Genomic DNA, 16,211 nt, shown 5'->3' with positions numbered 1-16,211 from the left:
CGTAGCGAGGGGGGGGGCGGGGGGTGCGGACCGCACCGGGTGACACCATTTAGGGGGGTGACACCAAGGCAAAAAATAGCACAAAATATAGAGAAAAACTCGAGGGGGGTGTAAATCGAAAGTTTGAGGGGGGGGGGGGTGCAAATCGAAAACTTGAGGGGGGGGGGGGGTGCAAATCGAAAGTTTGAAAGTTTGTCCCTGGGAAGGGTCTCTATGCCTCTGGGGGGGGGGGCGGAGGGGTGACACCATTAAGTGCCGCACCGGGTGACACCCGACCTCGCTACGCCACTGCAATGCAATCTAATAACTAGCCAATGTGATCATAAAATCTTGATCAATATTGTTAGTCGTAATAATGGGCAGTTAATTAGTGTATATGGCTATATGTATTTATATGTGCATATTTTACTTATTCTATTTTACTTTCGCATCTGGCTAAGGGTTTCTTTTAATAAAATAAAAATTATTGAATGGATATCTACTTGTTTCCGGGTTTCGTTTATACTTTATACCTACGGTCACCGGTTCGGAAGAATGTGTCCAACTATTGAGTCCAAGTTCTACTTGGGAAATAGGTCTAGATAAAAATCAAAAAAGAAAGGTGAAGAGCTTAGAAATATTAGAAATATTAGTTGATATTGAATGAATACAAGTCGTGTACATAAATCCACTAATTAAGTGTATTTTGTAGGCAGATATTGTTTGTATAGAGTGCTTAACATTAGACTAATAAGAAAAGATCTTTTTATTATTTAGATAATTGAATTGACAGATTACAATCAAAGAAAAATTAAACTTAACAGCTAAGTATTTTGACTCTTATCTCACACTAAAGCTATTTAAAAAGAGACCAAAAAAAATAGTTTCAACTGGTAATATTATTACTTCTTATTTTCATACCGAAAAAATTAAGACTATTGGCAAAAACTAAAAACAAGGTAATTAAAAAGTCTGGTGACATTTTTAGCGCAATTTCCTTATGTTATCCAAAAATAGCTCTGTCGTAGCGTAAATCAAGAGCAGGGTTAGTAAAACCATTGGTTAAAATACATGTTTTATTTACAATAGAGTTACATGACTAAAAACCATTGCGCGCCTAGCTACCGAACGTGATGACGCAGCCATTGAACGTGATGGCGCAGCTATTGAATGTGATGACGCGTGTGGTGTGGTTGGATAAACATGCCTACTAATTCGGTCCAAATTTTAATTAATTCAAAAAAAATTTTGTGACCGAACGAAAGGATATTTTTGAAAACTTTCTTCGGCAATATTGTTCTAAATTATGGCTGGAATCGATTGGTAAATGTTTCAAGTCGCTAAGTGGTCTGGTTGCCGAGATATGGGCCAAAAACTGCATTTTTTCGAGGTTTTTTGGCTTTTCCGGGAAATCCATGAAAGAAACCCGGAATTTTTATGGCCTATGTTCATCCTCTTAACTTGCTTAACATTATTGCTTTTGGAACTAGTCCTCGATATTGCTTCGTTGAGGAGGAGATACGACTTAAAGCTGCGGACACACATTCATACATTCAGAAATGACGGGTTAATAAACGCAATCCTCAAGAATGGAAATTGCGCTAAAAATAAAAATGTACAAAATATTTTAATTTTTATCTGCATTCCATTATTTTCTAAGGGAACATATTCCACAGCAAAAGGCGTCCATTGTAAGTTAATGATATCATGTCAAGTAGGCCATGCCCAAAACGTGTGCATTTGAAAGATTACTATTATGTTTATACACCTACTTGATTACAAAACTTCATGATAAGCTGTGTAGATAACTATCGTTGATTGCTATCAGCTCAAAGATAAATGTGCTAAGTGCTTTTTTTGGAAAAAGAAATTAAACTAACAAATGTTATTTACCCATAACTCGGGCAATAAACGTGTTTCAAGAAGTTCACAAACTTCTTCCAAGCATCTCTTGATTGAGGGGGGGGGGGTTTACCCCCAAGTAAGTCTACCCCTCCCCTCGAACGAAATGGAATCAGAGTTTCTTCGTAGCATCTCTTGATGGGGGGGGGGGGGGGGAGTTTTACCCCCAAATAAGTCTACCCCCCCCCCCCCCCGAAATTTATATAGAAAATATATACTTTTACCAGTGTCCGCTCTCCCCCCCCCCCCCCCCCTCGGAAAATGTTGACCGCCCCCCCCCCCCCGAAAATATCAAGTGCTCCCCCGGAGAAAAATGTCTGGAAGAAACACTGAATGGAATTTATATAGAAAATATATACTTTACCAGTGTTCGCCCCTCCAACCCGCCCCCCCCCCACCCCATCCGATGCCTTTAGAAATTAAGGCAATGGGTGAGATTAGAGAATGTATCGTCACATTCTTATATTTAAAACTTATTTTAATGTAATACATGTAATCCTGATTTCTATTTTTTACAAAGACGTGTGTGTAAATGATAATACAATGTATCCACATACCTAACCTTGCACGGGTTAGCTGAAATTGCCATTCGTAATTGATGCCTTCGAACAAAACATTCTGTAGTGGGTAGGGGCTTGTAAATGAAGACAGTATGTGGGGTTTACCTTACGTCATGTAAGGTAAACCCCACATACTGTCATACTATTGTCATAATAGAGGTGGTAGGTAAACGATCGGCCAAGGTAGTGTGACTTCCTTTAAGGGCGACCCTTCAGCAATGTATTAGCTTTCATACTAGTTTGCTAAAATTTAAAACTATACAGAAATGTATAGATGCACTAAAGGAAGACAATAAATAATAATTTTTCACCATGAAACAATATTATGTCAAATGTATACATGTTTTGTTAGTAAAATGGCCAAAGCATTGGTGTTTTTGGCCCAGGGTTTCTTTCATACATTTTTCTTCTTGGGAGATAATAAGTTAAAAGTATATATTTTCTGTACATTTTTCTGTGGACATGCTCAGGGGAGGGGGGGGGGGGGGTTTGCATAGTGAGATGCCTGAAGGATGCAGTGGTTTGATCTAGATACAAAATACTGCTTTGCAATATGGAAAATATTTCTGAAGTGAACACGATACACATACACAACCTAATTCTCAACGATGCGTGTCGATAACTCCACACAGTGGAGCCTTCTATACCCAAAACCCCTGCCTCAATAAGCTCTCTCTAGGTCAGTTGAGTCAAGTTACGCTACACTACACGGTGTCCCTTAACTAGGGCACATCCCTGGCTATAACAGCTGTCTACAGTAGGCTAAAGATGAATAACTTGGTTGTTATCGGTCGTGTTGACGTGATTTTTTTATTCAACTCAGCGCTTCTCAAATTGTTGGAATACCTATGGGATAGTCACCTGTCTGCTGTATTGTAAGGGTATAGAACTAATTGAATTCAACTATATACTAAAGCTTCAGTGTAGCTACCTACAGGAGTAGTGGGGAGGCCAACCCTCCTATTAGGGTTCCTAAATTGTCTATAAAATATTAAACCCGTAAAACGATGAATTGTGGTTTGTTTTTTATTTTGTTTTGTATTTTTATGGTAATTGCAAATTTGAAACTGAACACTTTGAAAGCGAAACGAGTGTGCCGTCGATAATAACCGTAACTGAGACAGACGTGTTTGGGGAGGGGGGGGGGATCTAGAGGGGTTATCGAACACAACCTAGCACCCCCGCCCCACTCGCCTACGCCATTGTGTAAACACAAAAATTACAAGGACCTAAAATTAATCTAGTAAAAATTAGTAAAAATAAATCTCTTTTTACTTTCTCGTATACAGAGTATAGAGGAAGTAATGTAATCGTGCACAAAAATCACATGTTGACAGTTTTCACTGTTTTGCACCTCAGTACTTCATCATATCCTAAGTATAGGGGACTTATTTTAATCGGGCAGAAATAATAAATCCAGATTTATCAAAACTTAGACGTTTTATGCGTAATCGAGTCGGAAAAACTGAGTTTTGCAATTCTGTCCGTATGCCTGTGTGTGTATGTGAATACGATATCTTGAGTACCGTTACAGCTAGGTTGATGATTTCATATATAAGTATTATATCAAATTTGCAGTTTTGAAGAACTTTTTTTTTCAGATAGATATATGAAATTTCACATGTAAGTAAAAGATCTATAAAATTTTGAGTAATTTCTGTTGACCGGAGGTAGTAATTTTCGATTTCTCAAAAAAACTAATATGAAATTATAAAGTACTTATACTCCGCACTATTATACAAATATTGTTTGTCATTCACTTGGTGCGCAATTTTTTTTCTACGAGATTCTTTTTACTTTCTCGTATATACGTAGTATAGAGAAAGTATTGTAATCGTGCAAAAAAAAAAAATCGAGATTTTTACAAATCTCGACGTTTTACACCTCACTGATACGGAAAAACATAATTTTGCAATCTTGTCCGTATGTCTGTGTGTGTGTGTGTCTGTCCGTGTGTGTGTGTGTGTGTAAACACGATAACTTGAGTACCGTTACAGCTAGGTTGATGAAATTTCATATATAAGTATTTTATCAAAATCGTAGATCCGTATCAACTTTTGAGCGATTTCCGATAACAGGAAGTGGTACTTTTCCTACTTTGAATTTTTTAAAAGCCTATAACTTGAGTACTATTTCAGATAGATAAATGAAATTTCACATGTAAGTAAAAGATCTAATTCTCTACCTTCTGTTAAATTTTGAGTAATTTCCGTTGACTGGAAGTAGTAATTTACGCTACTTCCGATTTCTCAAAAAACTAATGTAAATTTTAAAAGTACTAATAATATTGCGCACTATTATGCGCTTTTTTATTTCGCGTTCACTTGGTGTGCAATTAATTTGTCTACGAGATTTTATTCTATTTTTAAAACTTTAAGTATTTAAAATGGATTAAAAATCATGTCTATAGCCCGAGTTCCCATCCCCTGTTATTTTATATAAAAATATTCGAGAAAGTTTAGGGGAGATCACTCCCGGTTTATTTTTTTTTAAGTTTCAGTAATTAAAAATGGAATAAACTCATGTCTAAATCCCTAGTTTCCGTCCACCGTAATGTTATATAAGAATATTCGAGAAAGTTTATGGGTTTGTTTCAAATTAGACGCGGCTTTTATAAAGATAGACATTTGAATCTTATGTTGAGCATGATTTGCTACTAAAAGATTTGATGGGAAAATGACATGGAAAATCGCATGCACAGTTTAACACCGATCTTGAACTATGCTGAAATTTTGTGTGGACTAGATCTATGGTCTTTAAAAAGTGCTAGAAGGAAAGTGGACAATCGTGTGTTTGACATTATTCACATACGAGCTATTTTTTTTTTTATTTATCTATACAGAGTTACGAGTGTGTGGGCCCCGTATATGTATAAGTATATTTAATATTAAATAGAACCCAGTCTTATATCAGTATACTGCTAAAAAATTAATTATTTTAATTATTTCGTTTTGGACTTTTAACTGCTTTTATCTACGGTTGGTCCGTAAAGTTTACCAGCGGTGCTCTATATCGAAACGGATAACTCTTGAATTCAACAATTTTAGAACCATTTCACTTTTTTCTCCCCTTGGATAATAATATTACTGTTAGTTGCATTGGATGACCTACTTAAGTTGTTGAATTCTTGCTCCCATCAATAGGACAAGTAGAATGGCTTCGAATACTTTTCAAGGCATTCCTCTCTGCAAGGTAAATTTGTTTTCAATAACTTTTAAGCTGTTCTATTACCTGTAAAAAAAAAACAGATTTAGATTTTAGTTAAGCTATAGATCTAGAAATCTACTTCTATACCTAGCTTTCAATTTTTATAATTTCGATCATGGGAAAATGGGAAAACCCGTCACGTAATGTGTTGCTTATGAACACAAATAGAAAGTGAAACAAATAAAAACATGAACATTTCTTTATTACTTTTTGCTACTGAAGACGAATGTAAAATTTACGATAGTTTATTTCTTATCGTTAATAACTTAACTTGTAAAGTGTAAAGGCCTATAGACCTTCATATTTACAAATTTAACTAGATCTATGTTATGTTTATTTAATTTTAATCCAGAAATAAAACTGTGTATCCCTTCTTAGAATCACATCCTTTTCCAGGAAAATATTTATTTCTAGAAACTGAAAGTAAAACAAGAAACTAACGTGTTCAAAAATGTTATAAACTTAATTAGGCCCCTACTTATACGGTTCAGTTGGATATGCATTTTGTTCTTATATTAATGCACGCCATATATAAGCTTAAATAATCTAGCCTAATCAAATGGCCTATATAATATATATATATATATATATATATATATATATATATATATATATATATATATATATATATATATATATATATATATATATATATATATATATATATATATATATATATATATATGTCTGTGAGCAGTGGCGTCGCTAGGTCGGGTGTCACCCGGTGCGGTAACCCCCACCCCGAAAAATATCTATATATCGGCCTATAAATATATATTTACATATATATATATATATATATATATATATATATATATATATATATATATATATATATATATATAAGAAAAGTAAAGTTCCCCTTTCAAACCTGGTGGTCTATAGGGCAAGTGAAGTAGAGTTCACTTGTTTCTGTGACCTCGGCATATGAAGAGATAGTGTGGTCAGCACTATGCCCAGCCGCATTTACTCCCCTAACGTGAGTTAGGTACCCATCGGAGCTGAGCTGGGTGGACTCAGGGCGGTCTACTGACTTGAACCCGGATTCGAATTCGAGACTTACGGGTTAGCAGTCCAGCTCTCTACCGCTAGACCACTCCGTCCATATATATATATATATATATATATATATATATATATATATATATATATATATATATATATATATATATATATATATATATATATATTTGTGTGTATTTATATAGTTTTCTTAATTTTAATGTGGAATAAAGGCCTATGTTTCTAAATCATGAACCAATTCTATAAAGTGTCAATTTAAAACAAGTTTGAAAAAAACAACTACCCATACGGGATCGTACACACAATATTTAATTGAAAAGGACGTCGTAGACCCTGTGCTGTAGCATTATTGAAAACCTTCCCCTCTCCGGATAAAAACGTATACTCTATAAATATTTGTGTACTATAAAAGCAGATTTTTAAAATTGCATTAATTTCATAATTAGTGAAAAATTAAGTTGTTTCTTTAATGTAAACAGCTGTTCATGCTTAGTTTACGTTAACAAGGAATAATATAGGGCTATACAGTGGCGGTGTCACCACCCCCCCCCCCCCCCCCCCCCGAAAAAATCTATATTTATGCCTATATATGCATATACGTTTATAAAAATATTTCTTGTTTGTAGATTAATCCAAAGTTTCTACACAGTAACTCAACCAGCCACACTTGGGCATTCAGCGCCATAGCTGAACTCATTGGTACGTGTGACTATGATAGATTAGAATGTTTACTTTTATACATGAACATTGGTACGTGTGACTATGATAGAATGTTTACTTTTATACATGGAACATTGGTACGTGTGACTATGATAGAATGTTTACTTTTATACATAAACATTGGTAGGGCCTACATGTAACCGTGGATGAATGTTTACTTTTATTTAAGCACATTTAAGCACTTAGACAGCAAGAAGAATACCTTATGTGTCTTCTAGAAATGTCGATTCACTCTTGGGAGAAGGGGCACACTTTGGTGACGTGAAATAAAAAAAAAAAGCTAAAAAAAAAAAGGATTTGTCGTGTATTCTTCGTTAGAACTATAATTATAGGGGTGGATAGACATGTAACTTGTCGACATTCTTGGGGGTGGTTTTTGTTTTAGTGTGTGGACGACCCCTTTTCAAAACAGACAAAATTTGTTAAACTAAACGCTGTATGAATGCCTACATTGTGCGTCGGCAAATTTTGAAAATGTAGATAGATCTACTGGTTAATTTTTTTTTTTTTAAGTTTTCTTGGATTTGAAAGTCTAGATGTTGATTCCTTTATTTTATTTTATTTATTTTTTGGTCTACACATTATTTTTGTTTCACGAGGGGTTCTTTTTTTTAATCCCATTTTTTATTGTTTGTATGTTTTCCCAGACAATGCTTACGATCCTGATGTTAGCGCTTCCAGACTTCTCATCGATAAGGTCGACATCAATGACACCACCTGTCTTTTGTTCCTGGACAATGGGGCTGGAATGGACTATGAAAAACTTCACAAAATGCTCAGGTACTGGTAAAACCTTAGTTTAGCGTCGGTTATTATTCCGGAATGGTATAGCAGTAAAAAACAGTAAAACAATGGCAAAGTCCAGGTACTTTTAAAAACTTTTAACTGTTTGTAACACCCTCGATTAAATTTATTAATTATTAGGCCTAATTATTTTTTTTTTAGTTTTTTTTATGCCTAGTCTACTAATAATAACTAAGTACACTAGACCTACTAAATACTAGATCTACTAATTATTTTTGTAATTTAGACTCAATAGTAATATTTAATTTATTTACTAATTTACCATTCAATTTTTAAATCTCTAGTCACTAGTGTAATAAAATTAACTGATGCTAAAATTCAATAGTTGATTCTATTTTCAGCTCAGAATTATAACTTTTTATTCTCAATATCCATTTACAGTTTTGGATTCTGTGAAAAGGATATTTATGAGACCAAAGGCACTTACAAGCCTATTGGACATTATGGGAATGGCTTCAAGTCTGGCTCTATGCGTCTTGGAAAAGACGCGCTAGTTTTCACCAGATGTCACGAATCTGCCAGTGTTGGCTTTTTGTCTCAGACTTACCTAGAGCGTTCCGGAGCTGACTGTGTTGTGGTGCCAATAGTTGAGTACACTCTTCCAGACCATATCCTTTTACAGAAAGTAAAAAGATTTTGTTCCTGTCAACTTTGTTTACACTGTAAACTTTAATAGGCCTACTAATATTTAGTCTAGGTTATGCTTAGAGCAAATTCTAGGCTTTGGGTTGAGTTTATAGTTATATTTGGAGTTTAAGTATAGTTATCAGTGAAAATTATTAATAAAGCCTATAGATTGCTGATCAAGAACTCAATATTTAAACTATAACACATTTTAACATATATATTATTATATTATAAGACCAGGGCTATACTGTGAGGTGAAGATTATGATTTTTTGTGTATTTCCTTGACTCGCATGCACTAACACGCAGTGATAGTTTGGACACAAGAAACTGTCTGAAAGCAATCCTGGAGTACTCAATCTATAAAGAAGAAAAGGAGTTGTTAGATGAACTGAAGAGTTTGGGAAATTCTATTTCAGGAACTAAAATTATTATCTATAATTTAAAGTAAGTATATACAAGCTTGTATTAAAAATCATTAACTACAGTCTAAATAGGTACTATAAAAATTAAACTGAAGTTTAAAAAATGAAGTTTTAAAAAAATAATTATACACCAGATGTTCATGATTTGTGGCTTTTGTTTTATCAATGTATGATTTTTTTTTCATTTGATGTTCATTTCAGTAATACCTTAATTAACTGTCTGCTGCTTTGTTAGTTAAATTATTTACAAACCAAAAAAAAACTTCTTGGGCAAGCTCCTTTTAACAACATAAAAAAAAAAAAATTAAATGCCCACAACTTATGGCCGGAATGTAAAGAGATAAAAGAGCAAATCTGTTGGTGTAATTGTTTTGTGAAAATGCAGGTTACAAGATGGATCATTAGAGCTAGATTTTGCAAGTGACCTAAAAGATATTCGATGCCCCGAAGTTCACAGACAGGATACAGATAGTTGGGAAGATCGCACCATTGCCGCTCAAATTTCAGAGTACAGAACATCATTAAGAGTAAGCCCGAAACAAATTTCATTTCAATAAATATGCATCATTTTATAGCCCTGTGCATGATTGTGATTATTTTTTTAAGTAACTGTATTTCTGAATTCTTAGTCATGTTTACAAATTATTTTCTTTAAAGTTGGCAGATTATTCAAAACAACTACCTATTTAAACACATGGTTTTAGTTAAAATCTTTTAGTATGTTTATTATAATTGTGTCTACACACAGAAATAACAAACTTAAAAATGTATAATAAAGCTGCTATCAAAACATTTGCCCACACATTCTTACTATTACTTTAATGTTGTTGTTTTGTATAATAGGAAATGCTCAAGGTTTTATTTATACTAAGCAAATGTTTACTATTGAAAATCTAAATTTTCATTTTAAAAAGATCAATGTAATTTAAAAAATGAATTTACTACCAAAGTTTTTTTTTACACTTACCAGACATATTGTACAATTCTGTTCCTTCGTCCAAGAATGCAAATAATTTTGCGAGGTGGCGTTGTTAAATCAAGGCTTGTTGCTAAATCTTTACATAAAACAGAAACTGATACGTACAAACCTAATTGGCTGGTAACTATACAATTTCTTTTGCCAATTTTTTGTCCATTACTTTCAAAATTTTAATGTTATTATATTATTATTACTAAGTAGTGCTTGTAAAAAAAGAAAAAAAATTTAATCGCTTGACTCCCACTGCATCATTCTCTTAGCCACTCTCACTCTACTGTTGACATATAACACCCTGCTTGCAACCTTGGCGCTACTACTTAAAATTTCCTGTCTCACTTTAATGTTTGCTATATCTTGTTAATTCACATTTCTAAATCTTTTTTTACAGGACAAACCTGTAAAGATCACAATTGGTTTTTCCTGTGAAAAAGATAAAACAGAAGATTATGGCATGATGCTGTACCATAAAAATCGACTTATAAAAGCTTATGAAAAAGTTGGATATCAGAAGCAAGTAAGAACTTGGTAATAAACTTAAGCTGACAATGTGTTGATCATGAGATTATGATAAATGCTTACACTCAAATTCTTTTTGTAGCCAAATGACAAAGGTGTGGGTGTGGTGGGTGTGGCTGAAGTTGACTTCTTAACACCAACTCACAACAAACAAGATTTTATTCCTGATGATAAATTCAGGTTAGAACACCTCATTTTTTAAAAAAAACTTTGGCATTTTTAAATAAGGCATAAAGATTCCAAATACTTAAGATTGAATAGTTTTTAATAGATTGCAAGCATTAAAGGCATATGAAACTTCAGTACAAGATAATAATTTTCTGTAGGTCTGTTATGGGAGCATTTGGTACTAAACTAAATGATTACTGGAATGAAAAGATGGAAGGTGGTGACCTCTCTCAAACCTCAATGACTGAGTAAGTATTCAAATTCTTTCAGCTTCTTAAGCCTTGCATGTATTGATTTAAAATTTCAACCATAATTTAGGTAATTCTGAATTGCATAAAATCTAAATAAATTAAAATTGCAGGCCAAATAATTTATTCCCATTGATTTCTATTTTTTTGTCAGAAAGAATCCTGATTGTCTCTGGGCCCAGTGTGATCAGTGCCTCAAGTGGAGAAGACAACCTCCTGGGACTTTGAAGGAAAATCTCCCAGATAAATGGTTTTGTCGAATGAATCGCGATGCAACACACAAGTATGTAAAGATTTAACTATTTTCATCATTACTTTCTTTTGATGATTAATTAATCTTTTTTTTTCATTTTACAAATTATGCAATATGTCTATAGTTGAAAACAAAATATTATTAATAATAAAACAATATATTTGCTGTAAAATTTTTATAATTTTCTCAACAGCCGTTGTGATATTGCAGAAGAAGCTGAGGAAGAAGATGAGACTGTGGTTAGAAAAACTTATAAGAAAACTCACAAATCTAAAATGTTAGGTCTTATTTTTAACATTTGATTTCAATATTTTTGCATTCTATATCTGTAACAATAATTAGTTAATTTATTTTTATAATAATATATATTTCTGCTTGAATTCAACAAGTAACTATTACTAGCTCTGTTATGTCTTGTTGTCGCCTAATGGTTTTATTATAATTATATTGGTTCATACCTTCTTACCAAAAAGAATATAAGTCTATGATTTTTTTAAATCCAAAAGTTGTTCGCACTTTTGTTTTCATTTAAAAGTTAATTGTGACTTCTAAAGAATAATTTTTAATGAAGTATTTACTGTAATAAAGAAGATAAAAAAGATAATTAATTTTCTGGTAAATATAATTTTAGCACATGACTTATTTAACACTGAGGTATCTTTTTTTGGGATAATAATGAGGGACTATTTCTTATGAAACAAATATGAATATTTATTGTTATTATAATTATGCCATCAGTAACAAAATATTTTCAAAAATGTTTGCATCATCCTCACTCTTTACCCAAGGTCCCCAGGACACATGGGATCACCAAAGAAAGCTCTTTTCACTTTTGTCAGTTCTGGCAACTTTTTTTCAATTCCCCAAGATAGTCAGGCTCTTGTCAGTATTTTTCTGCTGTCTCCCTTGACCTTGCCTGTCTTCTTGTTTGAATATTTTTACACCCATTGAATCTTTTTATGTTCATTTTTAGGAAACAGACAAAGGAGAAACAGAAAAAGGTTATTCAAGTAGGTATAAAGTTTTAAATTTCCTCCACAAAAACGCCAAAAAATAGAAGTATCATTTCTATAAAATAATATTTATTGCTATAGTCACATACTTCTATAATACACTTTAATTACAAAAACAATTGTTTTAAATTAATTTTTCTTGCTGAAAACTGAATATTTAAAATTAAGATTTTAAGATTTTTTCACTAAGTATTTGTTAATAATTTATTTAACCAACTTACAGAATGTAGTGAAATTATTTTTACCCAACAAACAGAATGTAGTGGAATTATTTTTACCTAATTAACATAATGTGTTTCAGTCCATTCTCAAGCAAGTATCCCAAGAACATGAAAACCCAAGCTCTATAAATAACCTGTAAGAAATAATACTGCTTTAATGTTTACTTTATTCATAAAAATTCTGTTAAAAATCACTTTTGATTATAAACAGTTATTAATTATATTGTTAATTTTCTATCAATGTTAAGATTGCCTTGTTGGTAAAAAATGTTTTGTAATGTATTTTAAAATGGAGGCTATATGTTAATCTGGATGTGTATAAAATAAAAACAGATCAACAGAAGTAATTGTTTCAATGTTTTCACCTAGGAAAAGATTAAGTAACATGGAAGATGATGAATTAAAGGACCACACTCCAAACAAGAGAACACTGAGATCATCTGACACTAAACTTATCATTTCTCCTTTTTTCAACAAAAAACTGCAAGGTTCTACTCCAGCAGGGACCAGTGATTTTGATAGTTGTGAGGCGTCTAACACAACATCAGGTAAACTTTAAATTTTATCAAACTTTAATAGTGAGGAAATTAAAGTAGAGTAACTCTAATTTTTAGAAACAAACATTTAGTGGGAGCTAAAATAGTATAAAATAGACTAAATAAAATATGTATTGAGTAGTTAGATTGATTAATGGGAAAGTATGGTAGGATTTATACATTTAAAATGACCACCGCTATATCTCCAAAAACTGAAATTTAAGTTATTGTAACAGAAAATATAGTGTTTGTAAGTAGGTGGAAGGGTGTTCTAGCCTCATGTAAAAGGCTATATACATCTTGTGTTTAGTGAAGGCTGTGAGAAACATGTAAATCTGAATTATGTTTTGAAGGGGGAGCTGTTGAAACTTTATGATACAAGTGAGGGGTGGATCTGATATTTGTATGGTCAGTACATTACATTACAACATTAATCAAAACCCCATAATGAGACAGGTGACCCGTCAAAAGAGCGCACGACAAAAGAGCGCCGACAAAAGAGCGCAGACAAAAGAGCGCCGACATAAGAGCGCAGTCAATTAAAAAAAACAACACATTTTTGTACGCTAAACGAATATGACATGGTTAACACTTTTTTAATTAAAAAATCTGCGAGAGAACAACTTCTTTATTTATATATTATGGGTAATATGTTATGAATGCAGTTTGACAATATTTCTAACCCAAGAAACATGGAGAAAATCGAATCACAGAAAGGGAAGGTTATTATATTGGTCGAAGGCTACAGATGTGGAAAGGACAGAGCAAATGCTGGTGGAAGCAATATAAATGCAACTATAAAGAAACGTTTTATTCATTTGAAATATATTTTCATTTTGTTACATTTCATTTCAGTTTATATTCTAAATTTAGGCCTAACATTTAAAATCTTTGTATGTTTTATTAGATTGCGTTTTGAATAATTGGACTTCACGTTGATTTTATCACTTTTTTAGTTAAAGAAACTGAACAATTAGTTTTTTAATGAAACAATAAAGAGTTAACATCAAACGATGCCTTCTGATCTGAGTTAATTTTTATTAACCATTAACTATGGTTTTCGATCTTTAGTTTGCGCTCTAATGTCGGCGCTCTTTTGTCGGGAAATTAGTGCGCTCTTATGTCGGCGCTCTTTTGTCTGCGCTCTTATGTCGGCGCTCTTTTGTCGTGCGCTCTTTTGACGGGGTGCCAATGAGACCTATGAAGCATTTTCAAAACAAATTGTACTGATTAAAAAATTAGTAGTTTACTTAATAGGTACTGATTAAGATTCTGTTTATTTCAATCTGTACATAAAGTATTCAGTTAAGACTTATGCTTGTTGTTTTCTTTTATGTTCTAGTAACAAACTTACTGGAACGCTTAGAAGAGTCAGCCTCTGAAAGAAATCTGTTGGCTTCACCCTTGGGTTCACAGGAAAGCTTAGAAGACCTGGCAACTGAAGGGGCCAGAAAGTTAGCTAGAACTGTAGAGCCAGACGAGAGTTTGGGAGAATATCCCAACTTGACCCCAGCTTCACCAGCGGGAAGCTTGCCACACTCTGAAAGTTCATTGGAAAGTATTACAGCTATATTTAAAGATGAAATTTCTGAGAAAGAGAATACCATTGTTAAAGTGAATCTAGATGACCAACTAATTGGGGAAGATATGGAGGATGATCAGCAGAGTGATGATGCGGAAGAAGGTGGCACGGACATATCCTTGTCAAATCATTCACAAGTGCTATCACCTGCTAAAACAAGCTGTGACTCTTCACCAACTTTACTAAATTTGGGACGGGGGACTCTGTACAGGGGGCAGGCTGCAACAGCTAGCTCTTCAACATCAAGAAGTAGTGTCATGGATGTAGAGAGAAGCTTAATGGAAACAGAATCAGAGAAAATAACAGAACTAAAAACAAAGCTGGCCCTGAAGGACAGCATTATGGAACAAATGGAGAACAGGATGAGGAAATTTGCTGATAATGTACATCTTCTGTTGAGGTTAATCTGCCCTGAGAACTATGATGGTCAGGTAGATAAACTGGAAGAGACAGTTGAATATATGATCGAGGAGCTCATGCCTCCTGATGATAAAAATGACATCAAGACAATGATTAATGTAAAGCCAGTCACCAAAGCAACAACCAAAGACTCAACTGAAAACAAATGTTCTGTCAGTTAAATGTTTAGGACCGTTGTGATACAGAATTTATTTTTAGACTGTTTTACTATTTGACTTAAAACATAATTTAAATACATTGAGTCAGATGAAAAATCCCATGTTACCAAGTTATTTTTCACTCCATGGAACATCTAGATTCATTTTAATTTTACATTGCCATCCATAGATGGTGGACTTATTTTATATACTACTAATGGAAAGAAATGTTATGTAGCTTATAACCTTCAAATTTTCCAAGTATTGATTAAATACAGAATTTCATTTTTTATGGAATTTACTATTATATTAATGCTTAAGCTTCATATATTTAAGTAATCTTTATTGCATTTCTACTTTGTTTAAACTTCATATACAAGACTCGTTTTATTTAATTTTATATGGACGTAATTTGTTAATTTTGCTCAGGTTTTATTTTTAGTGATTTCTGTTACAACTTATACAAATGCTATACATTTATTCTTTTTTAATTAAAATTGGAAATAATTAAAACTTTTCTGTTTGCTTTTTTTTTGTCATAACTGCAATGATTTACATTAAAACATTATGAACAGTTTATACTAGTTTATAGAATTCTAAAAAAGTTGATTTGGTGGATATCAGAATTGAAATGGAAATAAATAATACAGGAATGAAGTTGTATTATAAAGGATGTAATTAAATAGCTCAGATTAGAAGTGTAATTCTACTCTACAACAAGGGGGCTAAGCAGATTTACTAAGAAGCTTTCAAATAAAAGGCTTGGTGAATTAGAACGGAACTAAGTATATTGTATCGATGATATCTCATGATCTTTGTGACAAGTGTATCTCGCTAGTTTGATTACGTTGAAACAATTAATGAGAACTACTTCAAACAGGAAAACAGCAAA

General features: G+C 32.9%; 1 protein-coding gene across 1 annotated transcript in view; it reads left to right on the top strand.

Moving 5' to 3' along the window:
- LOC131936958 (MORC family CW-type zinc finger protein 3) overlaps nt 1-15,820 on the top strand; it is a 49,788-nt gene extending 33,968 nt beyond the window's left edge. Inside the window, exons 2-16 of the mRNA XM_059294103.1 lie at nt 7,298-7,370; nt 8,039-8,171; nt 8,577-8,820; nt 9,126-9,268; nt 9,632-9,773; nt 10,217-10,345; nt 10,614-10,739; nt 10,824-10,921; nt 11,068-11,157; nt 11,312-11,440; nt 11,604-11,687; nt 12,384-12,420; nt 12,725-12,780; nt 13,014-13,192; nt 14,523-15,820. Of these exons, the coding sequence (XP_059150086.1) occupies nt 7,298-7,370; nt 8,039-8,171; nt 8,577-8,820; nt 9,126-9,268; nt 9,632-9,773; nt 10,217-10,345; nt 10,614-10,739; nt 10,824-10,921; nt 11,068-11,157; nt 11,312-11,440; nt 11,604-11,687; nt 12,384-12,420; nt 12,725-12,780; nt 13,014-13,192; nt 14,523-15,343 (2,484 nt within the window). The 3' untranslated portion in view covers nt 15,344-15,820. The remainder of the gene's footprint in view (nt 1-7,297; nt 7,371-8,038; nt 8,172-8,576; nt 8,821-9,125; nt 9,269-9,631; nt 9,774-10,216; nt 10,346-10,613; nt 10,740-10,823; nt 10,922-11,067; nt 11,158-11,311; nt 11,441-11,603; nt 11,688-12,383; nt 12,421-12,724; nt 12,781-13,013; nt 13,193-14,522) is intronic.
- The last annotated feature ends 391 nt before the right edge of the window (nt 15,821-16,211 follow it).

The sequence above is a fragment of the Physella acuta genome, unplaced genomic scaffold (assembly GCF_028476545.2).
Source record: "Physella acuta isolate Inbredline_101_S28 unplaced genomic scaffold, ASM2847654v3 ptg000197l, whole genome shotgun sequence".
Classification (NCBI taxonomy): domain Eukaryota; kingdom Metazoa; phylum Mollusca; class Gastropoda; family Physidae; genus Physella; species Physella acuta.
The sequence above is the reverse complement of the archived record's forward strand: the minus strand, read 5'-3'. Positions and strand labels throughout refer to the sequence as shown.